This window comes from Lytechinus pictus, chromosome 18 (assembly GCF_037042905.1).
Source record: "Lytechinus pictus isolate F3 Inbred chromosome 18, Lp3.0, whole genome shotgun sequence".
Classification (NCBI taxonomy): domain Eukaryota; kingdom Metazoa; phylum Echinodermata; class Echinoidea; order Temnopleuroida; family Toxopneustidae; genus Lytechinus; species Lytechinus pictus.
This window is the reverse complement of record NC_087262.1, coordinates 19,249,007-19,262,519: the sequence shown is the minus strand read 5'-3', so window position 1 is coordinate 19,262,519 and position 13,513 is coordinate 19,249,007. Positions and strand designations below refer to the sequence as shown.

Sequence of the window (13,513 nt, the reverse complement as noted above, 5' to 3'; positions counted from 1 at the left end):
AAGCTCTTCACTGAATCACATTATTTTCAACAATGTGTGTGTTTAGACAGGAATACATGATATAAAAAAATAAAAAAATTATTTTGTATTTTGCAGTAGCAAAAAAAGTAGGCCTATACACGATGCATGGAAAATGTCATCTTTCCTAGCTGAGCCTCATTTGAGGATTGACTAGGACTGGTTTGAAAATCATAGTGAAATTGAGATTCACAATTTCCCATTTTACCTCTGATTTTTAGGCCCTATTTAAATTTATGTTTGTTCAAATTTCTCTCTATTTATCCAGAGCAACTTTTTTGGTTTGGTTTTACTCGACTTTTGTTCCTCAAATTTAGTTCTTGGCCCTGGGAAGTGGGGGTGCTGCGGGGGATGCTATTAAAAGCACTCACCTCTAAGATTTTTTTTCTGGGGGTGCTGCATTTCTAATACACCATAGGCATGCAGCAGCACCCCCAGAAAATATGGTTGGTCTATGCTAAAAGTTTCATTTTTTTTCTTTTCTTTTTTTGGGTGGGGCGGGCTTTCATTTTTTTTTCCAAAACCAGCAACCCCTCCTAAGTTACTTCTTAAGTATTTTTTCCTAGGAGCAGTAATAAAATATCATAACTCGCTGTCTCCATAAAAGAGAAACTGTGTTTTAAAAGAGCCATTTCAGTGAATTAATGTCAGGGCCGGCAGGGGGCGGTCGCCACCACCCAACTTCAGGAGGGGGGGGGTCGTTTTCCCATGAGCTCCCCCATCTCAATTTATACCTGATATTTTTTTTCTCAATTTATCTTGTATATGATTTTTTGTGTGGAAAAGAGAAAATACTGGAGTGCAGTGATACTTCGATCTCATTATTGTTTTATATTGCTTGTTTTTTTTTTTTGGGGGGGGGCGGGTCGGTGTAAAAAATGCCAACATTTTGCCAAACGAAATGGAAAACTTTTTGTCCCCCCTCCCCTCCTTGATGAAATCCAAGATTCGCAACTAAGAATGAAGGGGCTTATTGATATTTTACTCTAGGTAAACGCATTAAAAGTGTCTTCTTCTTGGTTTTTTTTTCGACTGATAAGAACAAGCGCAGCGAAGCCAAATCGAAATAATAAAGGAATAGAAAGAATGCGCCCTCTACGACCTTTTCGACAGTTGTGAAATTTCCCTCAGACAAACCTGAGAGAAAGGTTAGAAATATCCACTATAATCTTGAAGTTTGTGATGTAATATGAGAAGCAAATATAACGTAATTGTTTTTAGATAGTTTATTCTTCATATTTTGTATTGCATTCCACGATTCATTTTGTATAATAGAAGAGCTGACCCTATTTATTATTTGTATCTATCCATGTTCGTCGTGAACCCGTAGTGTAAGTAACGTGTACATACCGTAATACAGTTACTGTACGCACGGTACTCGCGTAAGATGGCTAGTTGAAAAAGCTCAGCACAAATTTCTTGAAAATTACACTGGTCTGACTCAGTTGATCATTTTCACCATGATTATGTTGACAAAAATAAGGGCCTTATCGTGAAATTTGTCACCTCTCTTCTCGTGTGTGTCGGTGTGTGTGCTCGTTGTGTACAAAGTCAATGGGAGTGGAATTGATGTCACCACCGCTGACGAAATAAACGGCAGTGAATGGACTGGTGACATAAACCACGATAATGCCAAAATAAGTCAGTGTAGACTTTAGTTTAAGGACGTTCCACAGTTATATTTGTGCGCATTATGATCTGCGCATAGTTTACACTCTGCGCGCTGACGTCACAATGGATGAACAGGTATTAATTAGCTGCGGGTATGAGCTGATTTTTCTCATCTTCTGCACTTTAACTGCAGATCCGATGCGTTATTTCATTAAGCTAAAAAATTGAATTATTCCATGGACCATTCAAAAAAAATTCTCTACAATTTCAAAATACTTTACTCTGCACTCTGCAGTGCTGCCAAGAATCACGAATATTAGCCCGAGTTTGAATAAATGGTAGAGTGGTTTTGATTTTTTCTTCACATAGATACTAAGCATTCGGCCCATTTTTGGTGTTTTAAAAAGCACATTTGCTCTAATAAAAATGCTGATAGTTTAAAAACAAGCACATGAACCCCTATTTTTTAATGTTTGTATCTCTTAGGTATCCCATCCTCTACAACTCTGCAAATTTTGGTGAAAATGACATGGATTTTGAATAAAGTGCAGCATTTATTGTACATTTGTAGTTTGTTACTGAAATTTTACATTTTTCAGATTGGGATTTTGTTATCTTTTACGCCATTTTTAAGAACTGACAGTGCTGTTAAACTTAAAATTGCAAACAAATAGCACTATTAATAGATTCTCCATTCTAACGATACAATTATTAACTCTCTTGCGAAATTTGATGACTTTTTCATGTATTTTGAATGAGTAATGGAGGTTTAAACTCATTGTAGTAATCTTGGGCGGTCTAAAAATGCCAAATTCTTTTGAATGCGCAATTCTTAAGAACATCAATTTGGGTGAACTTTGAAGCTCTATAGCACAAAATCAAGCACATGGACCTATGTTAATTTTTGCATATTTCGAATATTAAGGTTCTAAAGTATCTATGTGCAAAGTTTGGTGAAAATGACATGGATTTCACTTTAACTGTGGAACGTCCTTAAAACCTCATCGAAATTGGAGCAAAATGATGACTGCCTGTGGCATCATTTTTTAAATGAAGTGAAGTTATTGTATTGTGCATGTTGATTGACATTGTCATTGATTGACAAGACATGATCGATCCGATGGTAACGAAATGTCGATGCTTCTGTCCGGATCGGAGCGAGGTGGTCCACCTCTCTCCTGTGTTCTTTGGAGGAAGAACAGTCAGGAGAGAGGGGAGCACCTCGCTCTGATTCGGACAGTATTTATTGATATTTCATTACTATCGATGTGTTGTCAATCAATTTAGCGGTGAACTGAAGAGACTGCCTGGCGTGGTATATGGGGGCGGGGGGCATGTCTTGTTCTTCAAGTTTTGCTATGGCAGGATTGAATTGAAGTTTGGAACCTTTGGTAGGGTGTCTGGAGAAAAATATTATTTTTCTTATTTCAAGAAAATATCACATTTTCTTTGTGAATTTGAAGAGAAATGACCTTCAGACTGACAGAAATGTAATATTTTAGACAAAAATCCGATTATTGGCTGCAAAAAAGAAGAATGAAATTAGGTCAATTTTCAGCATTTCTCTGCCATAGACTGTGTAGTTAAGAAATGGACACACACAAATCAAAATTGTTAGCTTCCGAGAGCTGTTATAAATTCATTATTAATGCCAAAAAATTGTCTATAAAGAGTCGAATAGGATTTTTAAGCTCTTTCTGATGGTATGATTTTTATAAAGATTTGGAAACCAGATCACAATGAAAAATTGCGACAAAGTGAAAAAATTGTGCAAAACAGAAAATTAATTTTCCCATAGAAAACGCATGGGGAAATGGCAATCTCAACACACACAAAAATAAGGGTTTGCAATTTATCTCTAAATCCTTATTTAAAATGATCATATAAACTTGTCCTTCCTGTCAAAAGAAGCCCCTGAATTTTCTCTTTCCATACATGCCAAACACAAGTTAATAATCAATTCAGATCACATTTTTCTAGTAGCCTGAACTTCCCGAAAAATATGTGCCATATTTTCTCCTAAATCAGCCTGTCTCTGCCAGCCGCGACGCTAGGCTAGCCTAGGCCTAGTCTGTCCGACTGAGATTATTACAACTTACAAGTGAGAATTGGAAGTGGACGTCGGCGAAGGCGAAGCTGAAAAATAGGGTCTAACGTTAATTACAGCCATTAATCCCAGTCACGATAGATCTATTCAGAAAAGTGCTGGGCCTGGGCATTCTTGACTTGAAAGTTGAAAAAGAAATGCAATTGAGAGGATAGATGAGTATGGCAAGTTCCCCAAACATGCCAAGTCTGCGCAGTCCCCCTTGTCTGCGCACGCGGCACATGCATATTCTAAGTTAAAGGACAAGTCCACCCCAATAAAAAGCTGATTTGAATAGAAAGAGAAAAATCAAACAATAATAACACTGAAAATTTCATCAAAATCGGATGTAAAATAAGAAAGTTATAACATTTTAAAGTTTCGCTTAATTTTTCAAAACAGTTATATGCACATCCTGGTCGGCATATACATGAGGGGACCGATGACATCATCCACTCACTATTTCTTTTTTATTTTATTATATGAAATATGAAATATTTTGATTTTCTAGTCATTGTTATGTGAGACAAAGTTTCATTCCTCCCTGAACACATGTAATTCCATTATTTTAACATTTTGTGGTTCAAGCAAGGGGGTCCTAATTGTCGAATTCGTAAAATTGAAATATTGTATATTCAAACAATAACAAACTAAAGAAATAGTGAGTGAGTGACATCATCAACTCTCTCATTTGCATATCACTGAGTTGAGCATAGAACTGTTTTGTGAAATATAAGCAAAACTTTAAAATGTCATAACTTTCTTATTTTACATCCGATTTTGGTGAAGTTTTCAGCGTTATTCATGTTTGATTTTTCTCTATTTATTCAAATCAACTTTTTTCTGGGGTGGACTTGACCTTTAAGTAAAGGAAGATATGCAACGAACACAGACTTTACACATGTAATACAGTGACAGATAGTCATTAAAAAATCTGACTCAAAATGGTGGGAAAATAATGAATTTTGGGCATTTCATGTGACCTCAAAATGGAGCCTTTCCCATCAAAATCCCTAAATCGTGTGCAAAGTGAATGGATGCGCAGACATGGGGTACTGGTAGTCTACCATTTTTTTTTCAATCTGAAAATGACTGCCCAACGTTTTTTTCAAGAAATTCCTATAATTTCAAATTTTATGAGATATTTGGTACACTTATAATATAAGGAACATCATTAACTGAAAGATTTTGTGAAATAAAAAGAAATTCATGTGAAATCTTAAGTCAAATTGTTAGGTGCGCAGATTTGGGGGACCACCATCATATGAAATTTGCAAACAATTACTGGCAATGACTGGTGAGTGGTGGGGAAGTTTGCTTGAATATAGTCGATGCGAATTGCAATATTGCTGGGCATGTCTGTGCATCTAAAAAAAAAAGGTTAGATCTAGGTCTAACGTTAGATTAAATCTAGCCTAAAAACATTTTCAAGTGACCAAAAAATTATGTAAGGAGGAGTGCAATATTAGATTCTGTGATATTGTAAACCAGACAATGAATTGATATTGGCAAATTTTGTAAAATTTATTTTTTTGTAGCAGTTTGTGTACTTACGGTGAAATTTGTCAAGTTAAATGTTTTTATACAATTGAATTCCTGTAAAAATATTCCACTACATGTACCTTACACATGAGGATGTTTTTCATTCATGTTTTGAACATGAACATGCTTGACAGTGAGATGGGAAAACCAGGATTTCCAACTCAACTTATGCATACCGTTATTTATGATTATAAATCATAATCGTTTAATATTAAAGGAGTTTGTGGTTAGTGGAATCACATATCTGTGAAATCAACCATTCATTTTACCAGATTTGGGGGTTTATGAGAGAGGTTAGAATGTGCTATTACTTTTTTTTTAGGCTTTACATGAAATGCTTGACTAGTATTTTACCATTTCGAGTCAGAATAATGAATATCTGTCTATTTATTGCAGATATGTACAAAAGGTCTTGTAGATCTAGGCCCAGTTATGGAATATGGTTTGGTTAAACAAAAATCGGAATGCTTCAAAATTCCATTGGTGAAGAATTTAAACAAAAACAAAGGTGTCGTGTCAATATTGTTAGAGGTTCACGCTTAAAAAAGAACTGTTATTGGATCTAATAATGAAATCACGAATTTGGAGAGCTATCTCTGGAACTAGAACACTATAGCTTTGGACAAGAAGGAGTTTCTACATGCTATTCTGATTATAATAAGACGGTATCAGTACTACATGTTTGTCTAACATTAAATCGGGCATGACCTCACTTTGGTTCTTTGCTCTTTTTTTTTTTGGGGGGGGGGGAGAGCAGTAACAATTGTAGCCAGTGTGCATGTTTCAATTACTGCATTATCATGCTTCAATTAGAAAGCTAGGGCATGCCTGCATTTTGGCTTTGATTTCCATCATTTAACCCTAAAATGGCCGGGGGGGTTGAATCAACCCCCCCCTCAACATTTTCTGCGATCATTCCGCCGCGCGAAATTTTTTGACTGCGCCACTCACAGAGTTTATACTTTTAAATCTCGCGCATCTTTTGAGACCAAATTTACGACGCCCGGGTACGCGGTCCTGAAATTACGCAACATTTTGTAAGTGCATGTCAGACCAAAAATTGTTCCAAAACGTGATTTTGTGTACAAAGTCAATGCAAATTGAGTTTTCTCATCTTATTCATAAAGATATGATTATTTTTACTTTAAACAACTGAAAGCAATTGATTTTAGCATAATTATGCTTCAAAAAGGTTGTGCAATAAATCTGGTGAAAAAAACAAAGAAAAACAAAAGGTTGAAAAACAAAGAAATACATAAGAAGTTCATAAAACAATAAAATACATAAGAAATAGATTTCCAAACCGAAGTTTTTTTCAATTGCCCTTGTTAAGAATACTACAAAGAATATTTTTGCCAAAAATTAGCATTCTAGGAGCTTTATTTTGAGAATTAGAGCAAAAAGTATGATTTATGCATAAATTAGCATAATTAATTCATATAAAATAAAATCTCATTATTTTGGAAAATTTTACCATACAGCCTTGTAGATTACATCGCACACTACCAGCGTGCAAATTTTTGCGGCGCTCAGGGGGGGGTTGAATCAACTGTGATAATTATGTTGTGATATTGATATTTCATCCTTTTCTGTATTTTCTCCAGCCACAAGATGGTGCAACGACTCAGTTTCCGCCGTAGGCATACCTACAACACCAAATCCAACAAAGTCAAAATGTGAGTAGAATATGCACTATTCATGCTAAAATATCAAAACTTATTAAATTGTTTAAAGGTTCAATAACACTACAATTTTAACATTTCAAGCTTGCAAGTGTCAATAATATTCTATTAAAAAGATATTTTTGTGAGAATGAATTTGACAGTTGAAATGAATTTAAAACCCTCTGTTGGCAGTATTTTCCCCCGTCATATAACAGCATGTCAAACATTGTTGGTAACTAGGTGAGGGTATTTCAGAAGATTTGCAGATATTGTTCCTGAAATGTTTTTTGCTTTCCACATTTCAGAAGTGCTTTTTGCATTCCACATTTCAGAAGTGCTTTTACACCTATTCAAAAGAAGAAAGTCATTGTTGGGACCTGATTTTTTTTTTTGCATGTTTGAACAAGTTGTAAATAAAGGAAATATGAACTTAGTTAGTCATTTGTAAATTTTGGTTTTCAAAGTACATACATTGTGTAAGTGATTTGATCTGCTGGTAAATGAGGGTTCTGCAAGGAACTACAAAAGAAAAAAGTCATGCTTTTGTATTTTCATTTGTATTCACTTTTTTTATTTGTTTCATTCCAAACAGTGTAAAGACTCCAGGTATGTATATTTCTCTTACTGATTCTATTTTCCATAGCAATAAAAAGAAATTAAGTAATGTTACATGGTATGGTTTACAGGTACAAGTCTACTCACTGATATGATTATCAAATGAATTCAAAATAGACTGCTGAACTACAAAAAAAAAGCATTAAAACCAATAAGATTCATAAATGAATATGTAAGAAATAGCATATGTGTGATAAGATGTCTCGTTCTTAATAAGCCCATATGTTCCAGCAATGGAAATGTAAACTGATATGTTGATGCATACACTAGTAGTTTTGATTAGTTGGGGGGGGGGGGATATTCAAACTAATAGATATAGAAACAAAGTTTACTGTATCTAGAAGGGTATGAAAAGAAAGGGGGAAAATACAAAAGTGTCGTCTGTTGTGGTCCAGCACTGGATAAGGCTCCAGGCTTGATACCACAGTGCATCTGGTTCAAATATCTTGTGCAACATTGATGTCCTTTGGCAAGATATTAATCTACATTTGGTACACTTAACCCATGTTAAGTAAGTGGGTACCTGGCAGGAATCGATTCCTCAAAATGCTTTTGCGTTTTTGGCTTGCTGGGATGAAGCCAGGGTAGTTGGAAGTGCATTGAGATGGTTAATGGATGATAACACGATATGGCTTATACAAGGCCGGAATAATATATTAACGTTATTATTACTTTGCTCAATTGATACAGGTGGCCGCCTCGTCTACCATTACCGCAAGAAGAAGCCTGCCCCTGCTAGATGTGGTGATACTGGTGTCAAGCTCAAGGGAGTAAGTCGTGTCTCCTTTGATATTAACCATCTGCCCAAGTAAACCAGGGGCCCATTGCATAAAAGTTAATATCCTTGTAGTATTAGACCAATGGTAACTGTGGCAACAAAGTTCAACAGCCAATTAGAATCAAGGATTTCGGGGAAGTTACCATTGAATGGCAAAGTCACTATAATAGTAACTTTTATGCAACGGGCCCCAGGGCCTTGTCATACTAAACATGCTATTAGTGCGATCACTCTCAACTAAGGAAATCCATCAGTGTCATAATTCTTCAGTATAAAATATACTCTAATTTCCTTTTGGAAACAAAGAGGAGCACATTCATTTGTCATGGACAATTTTGCATTTATGATGAGTACATGTACATCATATTTTGAAAACCTTGTAATAGACATAGTCATACTTTATGTTGGAGTTGATAGCTTTCCATAGTTGAAACCGATTTGATCAATTGCAACTATTTGTAAGATAGTGCCCAGATGTTCTCTGTACGCAATTGTTGGGAATCTAGATAACTAGTTAATGTTGATTTACTGTATATGCTCAAGGGAGGGGCAGCTTCCTGGGCCCCGTCTTACAAAGAGTTATGATTTATCCAGTCAATCGTAACTCTATGGAAATCCATCAGTGTCTTAATTTTTTTTGCAGGAAATTTGCGAAATGTCCATTGTAAACAAAGAAGAAAACACAAAATTTTCAAGAAATCAATGAATTTATGGATATACATTCATTTCTAGAAATATCTTTCAACAAACATTCATTTTATATGTTGACTTTGCTGGCTTTCCATAGTTGCGATTGATTGGATCAATCGCAACTCCTTGTAAGAAGGGCCCCAGATGTTATAAACTCTCTATTAATGTCGACCTCCCCAAGTGTGTGGAAAGTAGACAGATATGTATATTTCTGAGGTATCTCATATTAAGGAACTTGAGATGGGAGGATAGGAAGGAAAGCACGCTGAGTGAGAATGTGAGATACCTTTAAAAAAAAAAAGTGGCCAATAATGGCACAGACTACTGCAGAATGGCCACTTGGAGATGAATTTAAGCTGTTGGTCTAATAATGGCTTCTCAGTTACAATAACTCAGTAATATGATGATTTTCAAGAAAGTCTTTGTGAAAACTTTTGTTAACATCTGTAATTCTGTTTTGTATATTTATATAAACATGTTTTTATGTTAAAAAAGGGTATCTTGTGGAAGAGCTAGGAAGAGTTATTAGGGTTTAAGTTAAAACAATATACTCTCAGTATCTTGGTAGTAGAATTAACCATTATTAGTGAAGATGAAATGAAATCATTTATCTTTGTGTGTAACCCTTTGTCAGGTTCAAGCTGCCCGCCCTAAGAAGCTCATGGCTCTGTCAAAGCCAAAGAAGAAGGTCTCAAGAGCTTATGGTGGATGTCTCTGTGCAAAAGCAGTGAAACAGAGGTAAGATACATCTCCAGTTTGTATCCACTTTTTTTTTTTTTAACTTACATATGGTCTAATTCTCAGATTGGTACAACACCAACAAATCTAAATCCCCTTGGTCTACTATCAAATGGGTCTAATTACTGCTCGGTCCAATCATTATTTGGTTTGATATTTCCTTGGTCTGTCAGATAGTGTAATTCACAAATATAATACCCACATGGTCTTATTTCCACATCATCTACTTATTATTTTGATATTTTATCAAATCGAAGTGTAATTCATGAACTGTTCTTATAATTGAGTAGACTAAGGCATGTTAGCACAATTAGATATTAGACCAAATAGGTATAGCCTTACTGGAAATTAGACTATTTGGTAAATGGGCCAAATGGCCACAAGACCAAATGGTTAGATCAACTGATAGTAAATGAACAAGGATTATACAACCATTGGATGAGATCAAAGTGGCAAGCATTTTATTATTACACTACTCAAAAAAAGTTAAGGACCACTTTTTAAAACGTACATAAAGATTTTATACAAGGTGTTTTATTTCTGGAAATACCTCAGTACAACTGTCCTAAATGTCCTTAAACACGCTGTAATCAATTTCACGCATGGGTGGTTTCAGTTGTTGCACAATGTCTCTCGCATCACTGCACATCCTGAAAAGTGGGCCCCGAGGGGTATCAGCTACCGACATGAAGTGGTAAAAACGAATGTCTGAGTGTCTTTCAGGCAGTTCAGTAACGAGTGTGACCACCTCCTGCAGCAATAACGGCTTCACAGTGCTGTCTCATGGAGCTGATGAGGCGATTGATGTCTCTGACGTCCAGTGCATCCCATGCAGCCTCCAGAGCCACACCCAGCTGCTGCAGTCCAAGTGGATGGGCTTCGAGCTGCTCGAGACTCCTCCCCATCATGTCCCAGACGTGCTCTATCGGGTTTAAGTCCGGGGACCTCGCTGGCCACTCCATACGCTCAATCCCCTGGCCCTCAAGGAACTCGGTCACCACCCTAGCTCGGTGGGCACGGGCATTGTCATCCATGAAAATGATGTTTTGTCCCACATTTTCTGCAAATGGCACCACTATAGGTTCAAGGACCTCATCCCTGTACCTCACTCCTGTCACTTTTTAATGTGTGTATACAATTTTCAAACCGGGTGTTGTATTTCTAGAAATACCCGAATATGGCTGTCTTGAATCTCCTCAAACACCCTGTAACAATTTCACACATGGGTGGTTTCAGTTGTTGCATGATGTCTCTCGCATTATTGCATATCCTGAAAAGTGGGCCCATTGTGAAGTGGTACAAATGTGGATTCAAATGCATTTTCTGTCTTTAGTCTCTACAATCAACAAATTGCTGACAACAGCAATGCTAAGATACAGCTGTCCAGGATGCCATCAAACACAATGAAATCAATTTCACACATGCAGTTCTTTCATGTATCTTGCATCATTGCAATGTGCCCGTACAAAAGTGGCTTCCAAAGCATTTTCTGTCTTTAGTCTCTACAATCAACAACTTGCTGACAATAGCAATGCCAAGATACAGCTGTCCAGAATGCCATCAAACACAATGACATCAATTTCACACATGCAGTTCTTTCATGATGTCTCTGGCATCATTGCAGTGGGCCATAAGACAAGTGTCTTCCAAAGCATTTTCCGTCTTTAGTCTGTACAATCAACAACTTGCCTACAACAGCAATGCCAAGACACCACCTAAGTGAAACAGATGTAGCCAGAGCCCTAGGGATGCTGGAAGCTGGCCTCGGTCAGCGAAGAGTAGCCAGAATGATGGGCGTGTCACACAGTGTCATTAGCAGAGCAAATCAAAGACACCGAGAGACAGGGCTATACTCCGAGAGACCCCGCAGTGGCCGACCAGTTTCGACAACCCCTAGAGATGATCGCTACTTGACGAATCTCAGCCTCCGCAACCGCTTTCACAGTGCACGCCGCCTCAACAATGACTTCGCTGCAGCAACTGGAGTGATTGTTTCCACTCAAACAATCCGTAACCGACTTCACAGAGCCAATATGCATGCCAGATGGCCAGCTCAGTGTGTCCCACTCACCCCTGCTCACAGAAGAATTCGTCTCAACTGGGCCCGGGAGCATGTCAGATGGACCAGACAGCAATGGCGTAGAGTTCTGTTCACAGATGAGAGCAGATTTTCCCTTGACCACAATGATGGACGTTCGAGAGTCTGGAGGCGACCAGGAGAGAGATTTGCAGACCCCTGTATTGCAGAACATGACCGTTATGGGGGAGGCAGCGTCATGGTGTGGGGAGGCATCACCTACGCCAACCGTACTCGTCTCTACGTGGTCCCAGGGGGAGCAATGACAGGAGTGAGGTACAGGGATGAGGTCCTTGAACCTATAGTGGTGCCATTTGCAGAAAATGTGGGACAAAACATCATTTTCATGGATGACAATGCCCGTGCCCACCGAGCTAGGGTGGTGACCGAGTTCCTTGAGGGCCAGGGGATTGAGCGTATGGAGTGGCCAGCGAGGTCCCCGGACTTAAACCCGATAGAGCACGTCTGGGACATGATGGGGAGGAGTCTCGAGCAGCTCGAAGCCCATCCACTTGGACTGCAGCAGCTGGGTGTGGCTCTGGAGGCTGCATGGGATGCACTGGACGTCAGAGACATCAATCGCCTCATCAGCTCCATGAGACAGCACTGTGAAGCCGTTATTGCTGCAGGAGGTGGTCACACTCGTTACTGAACTGCCTGAAAGACACTCAGACATTCGTTTTTACCACTTCATGTCGGTAGCTGATACCCCTCGGGGCCCACTTTTCAGGATGTGCAGTGATGCGAGAGACATTGTGCAACAACTGAAACCACCCATGCGTGAAATTGATTACAGCGTGTTTAAGGACATTTAGGACAGTTGTACTGAGGTATTTCCAGAAATAAAACACCTTGTATAAAATCTTTATGTACGTTTTAAAAAGTGGTCCTTAAATTTTTTTGAGTAGTGTATTATATACTGAAAAAATAAAGTGAGTTGGATTTATTCTTATCAACTCTTCTATTGGTGCAGACTACATTAATTTAAAGACTATTTTTTTGTAAATATTAAGAATAGAGCTAGGAAGGGATATTATCATACACAGCCCAAAGTTTGTTAGTTAACCAAGACTAGCATGCATGTTGACCCATTGCATTTTGCCATTCCCCTGGCCAAAGATATTCCTGAAGACTCAAATATTTTCATGTTGGAATGAGCCATGGTTTCACTATTTGCAAACAAATATAATTAGTCCTGTGTCATCAAATGCTCATCTTTTCAACTTTCTTGCATTAGTAACACACAACACTTTCCCAATTCCTGTCTTCTACACCCCCCTCTGTCTATCCCTCCCATCACCTCTACAGGATTGTTCGTGCTTTCTTGATTGAGGAGCAGAAGATCGTGCATAGAGTACTCAAGGCCTCACAGGGAAAGAAGAAATAGACGCCTAGCTTGACTGTCATGGGGGGAAGGGATACAATACTGTCATACTCAATTTAGTCTGTACAAATAAATATTGTGGGCACCAGCAAAATCAGTTTTCACAGTAGCTTGATGTTAGTTTGGAGAATTGATAGCAGAGACATTGGGCGATTCCATGCTAGAAAAATCAGCCATTTTCACAACATTTTTCAACCTGGGACCCGTTGCATAAAATTTTTTACCTGAGAAAACTCGGGTTGTCTTTACCGGAGTTTTTGCCCTGTGTTAAAGTCAATGGCAGAAATCAGACTAACCTTGGTTTTCAGTT

General features: G+C 37.9%; 1 protein-coding gene across 1 annotated transcript; it reads left to right on the top strand.

Moving 5' to 3' along the window:
• Positions 1–1,083: 1,083 nt before the first annotated feature.
• LOC129281389 (uncharacterized) lies at positions 1,084–13,297 on the top strand. Its single transcript, XM_054917331.2, has 6 exons — positions 1,084–1,166; positions 6,862–6,933; positions 7,514–7,527; positions 8,227–8,306; positions 9,639–9,742; positions 13,128–13,297. The coding sequence occupies exons 2-6, from the start codon at positions 6,869–6,871 to the stop codon at positions 13,204–13,206; spliced, it is 342 nt and encodes a 113-aa protein (XP_054773306.1). The 5' UTR covers positions 1,084–1,166; positions 6,862–6,868; the 3' UTR covers positions 13,207–13,297.
• The last annotated feature ends 216 nt before the right edge of the window (positions 13,298–13,513 follow it).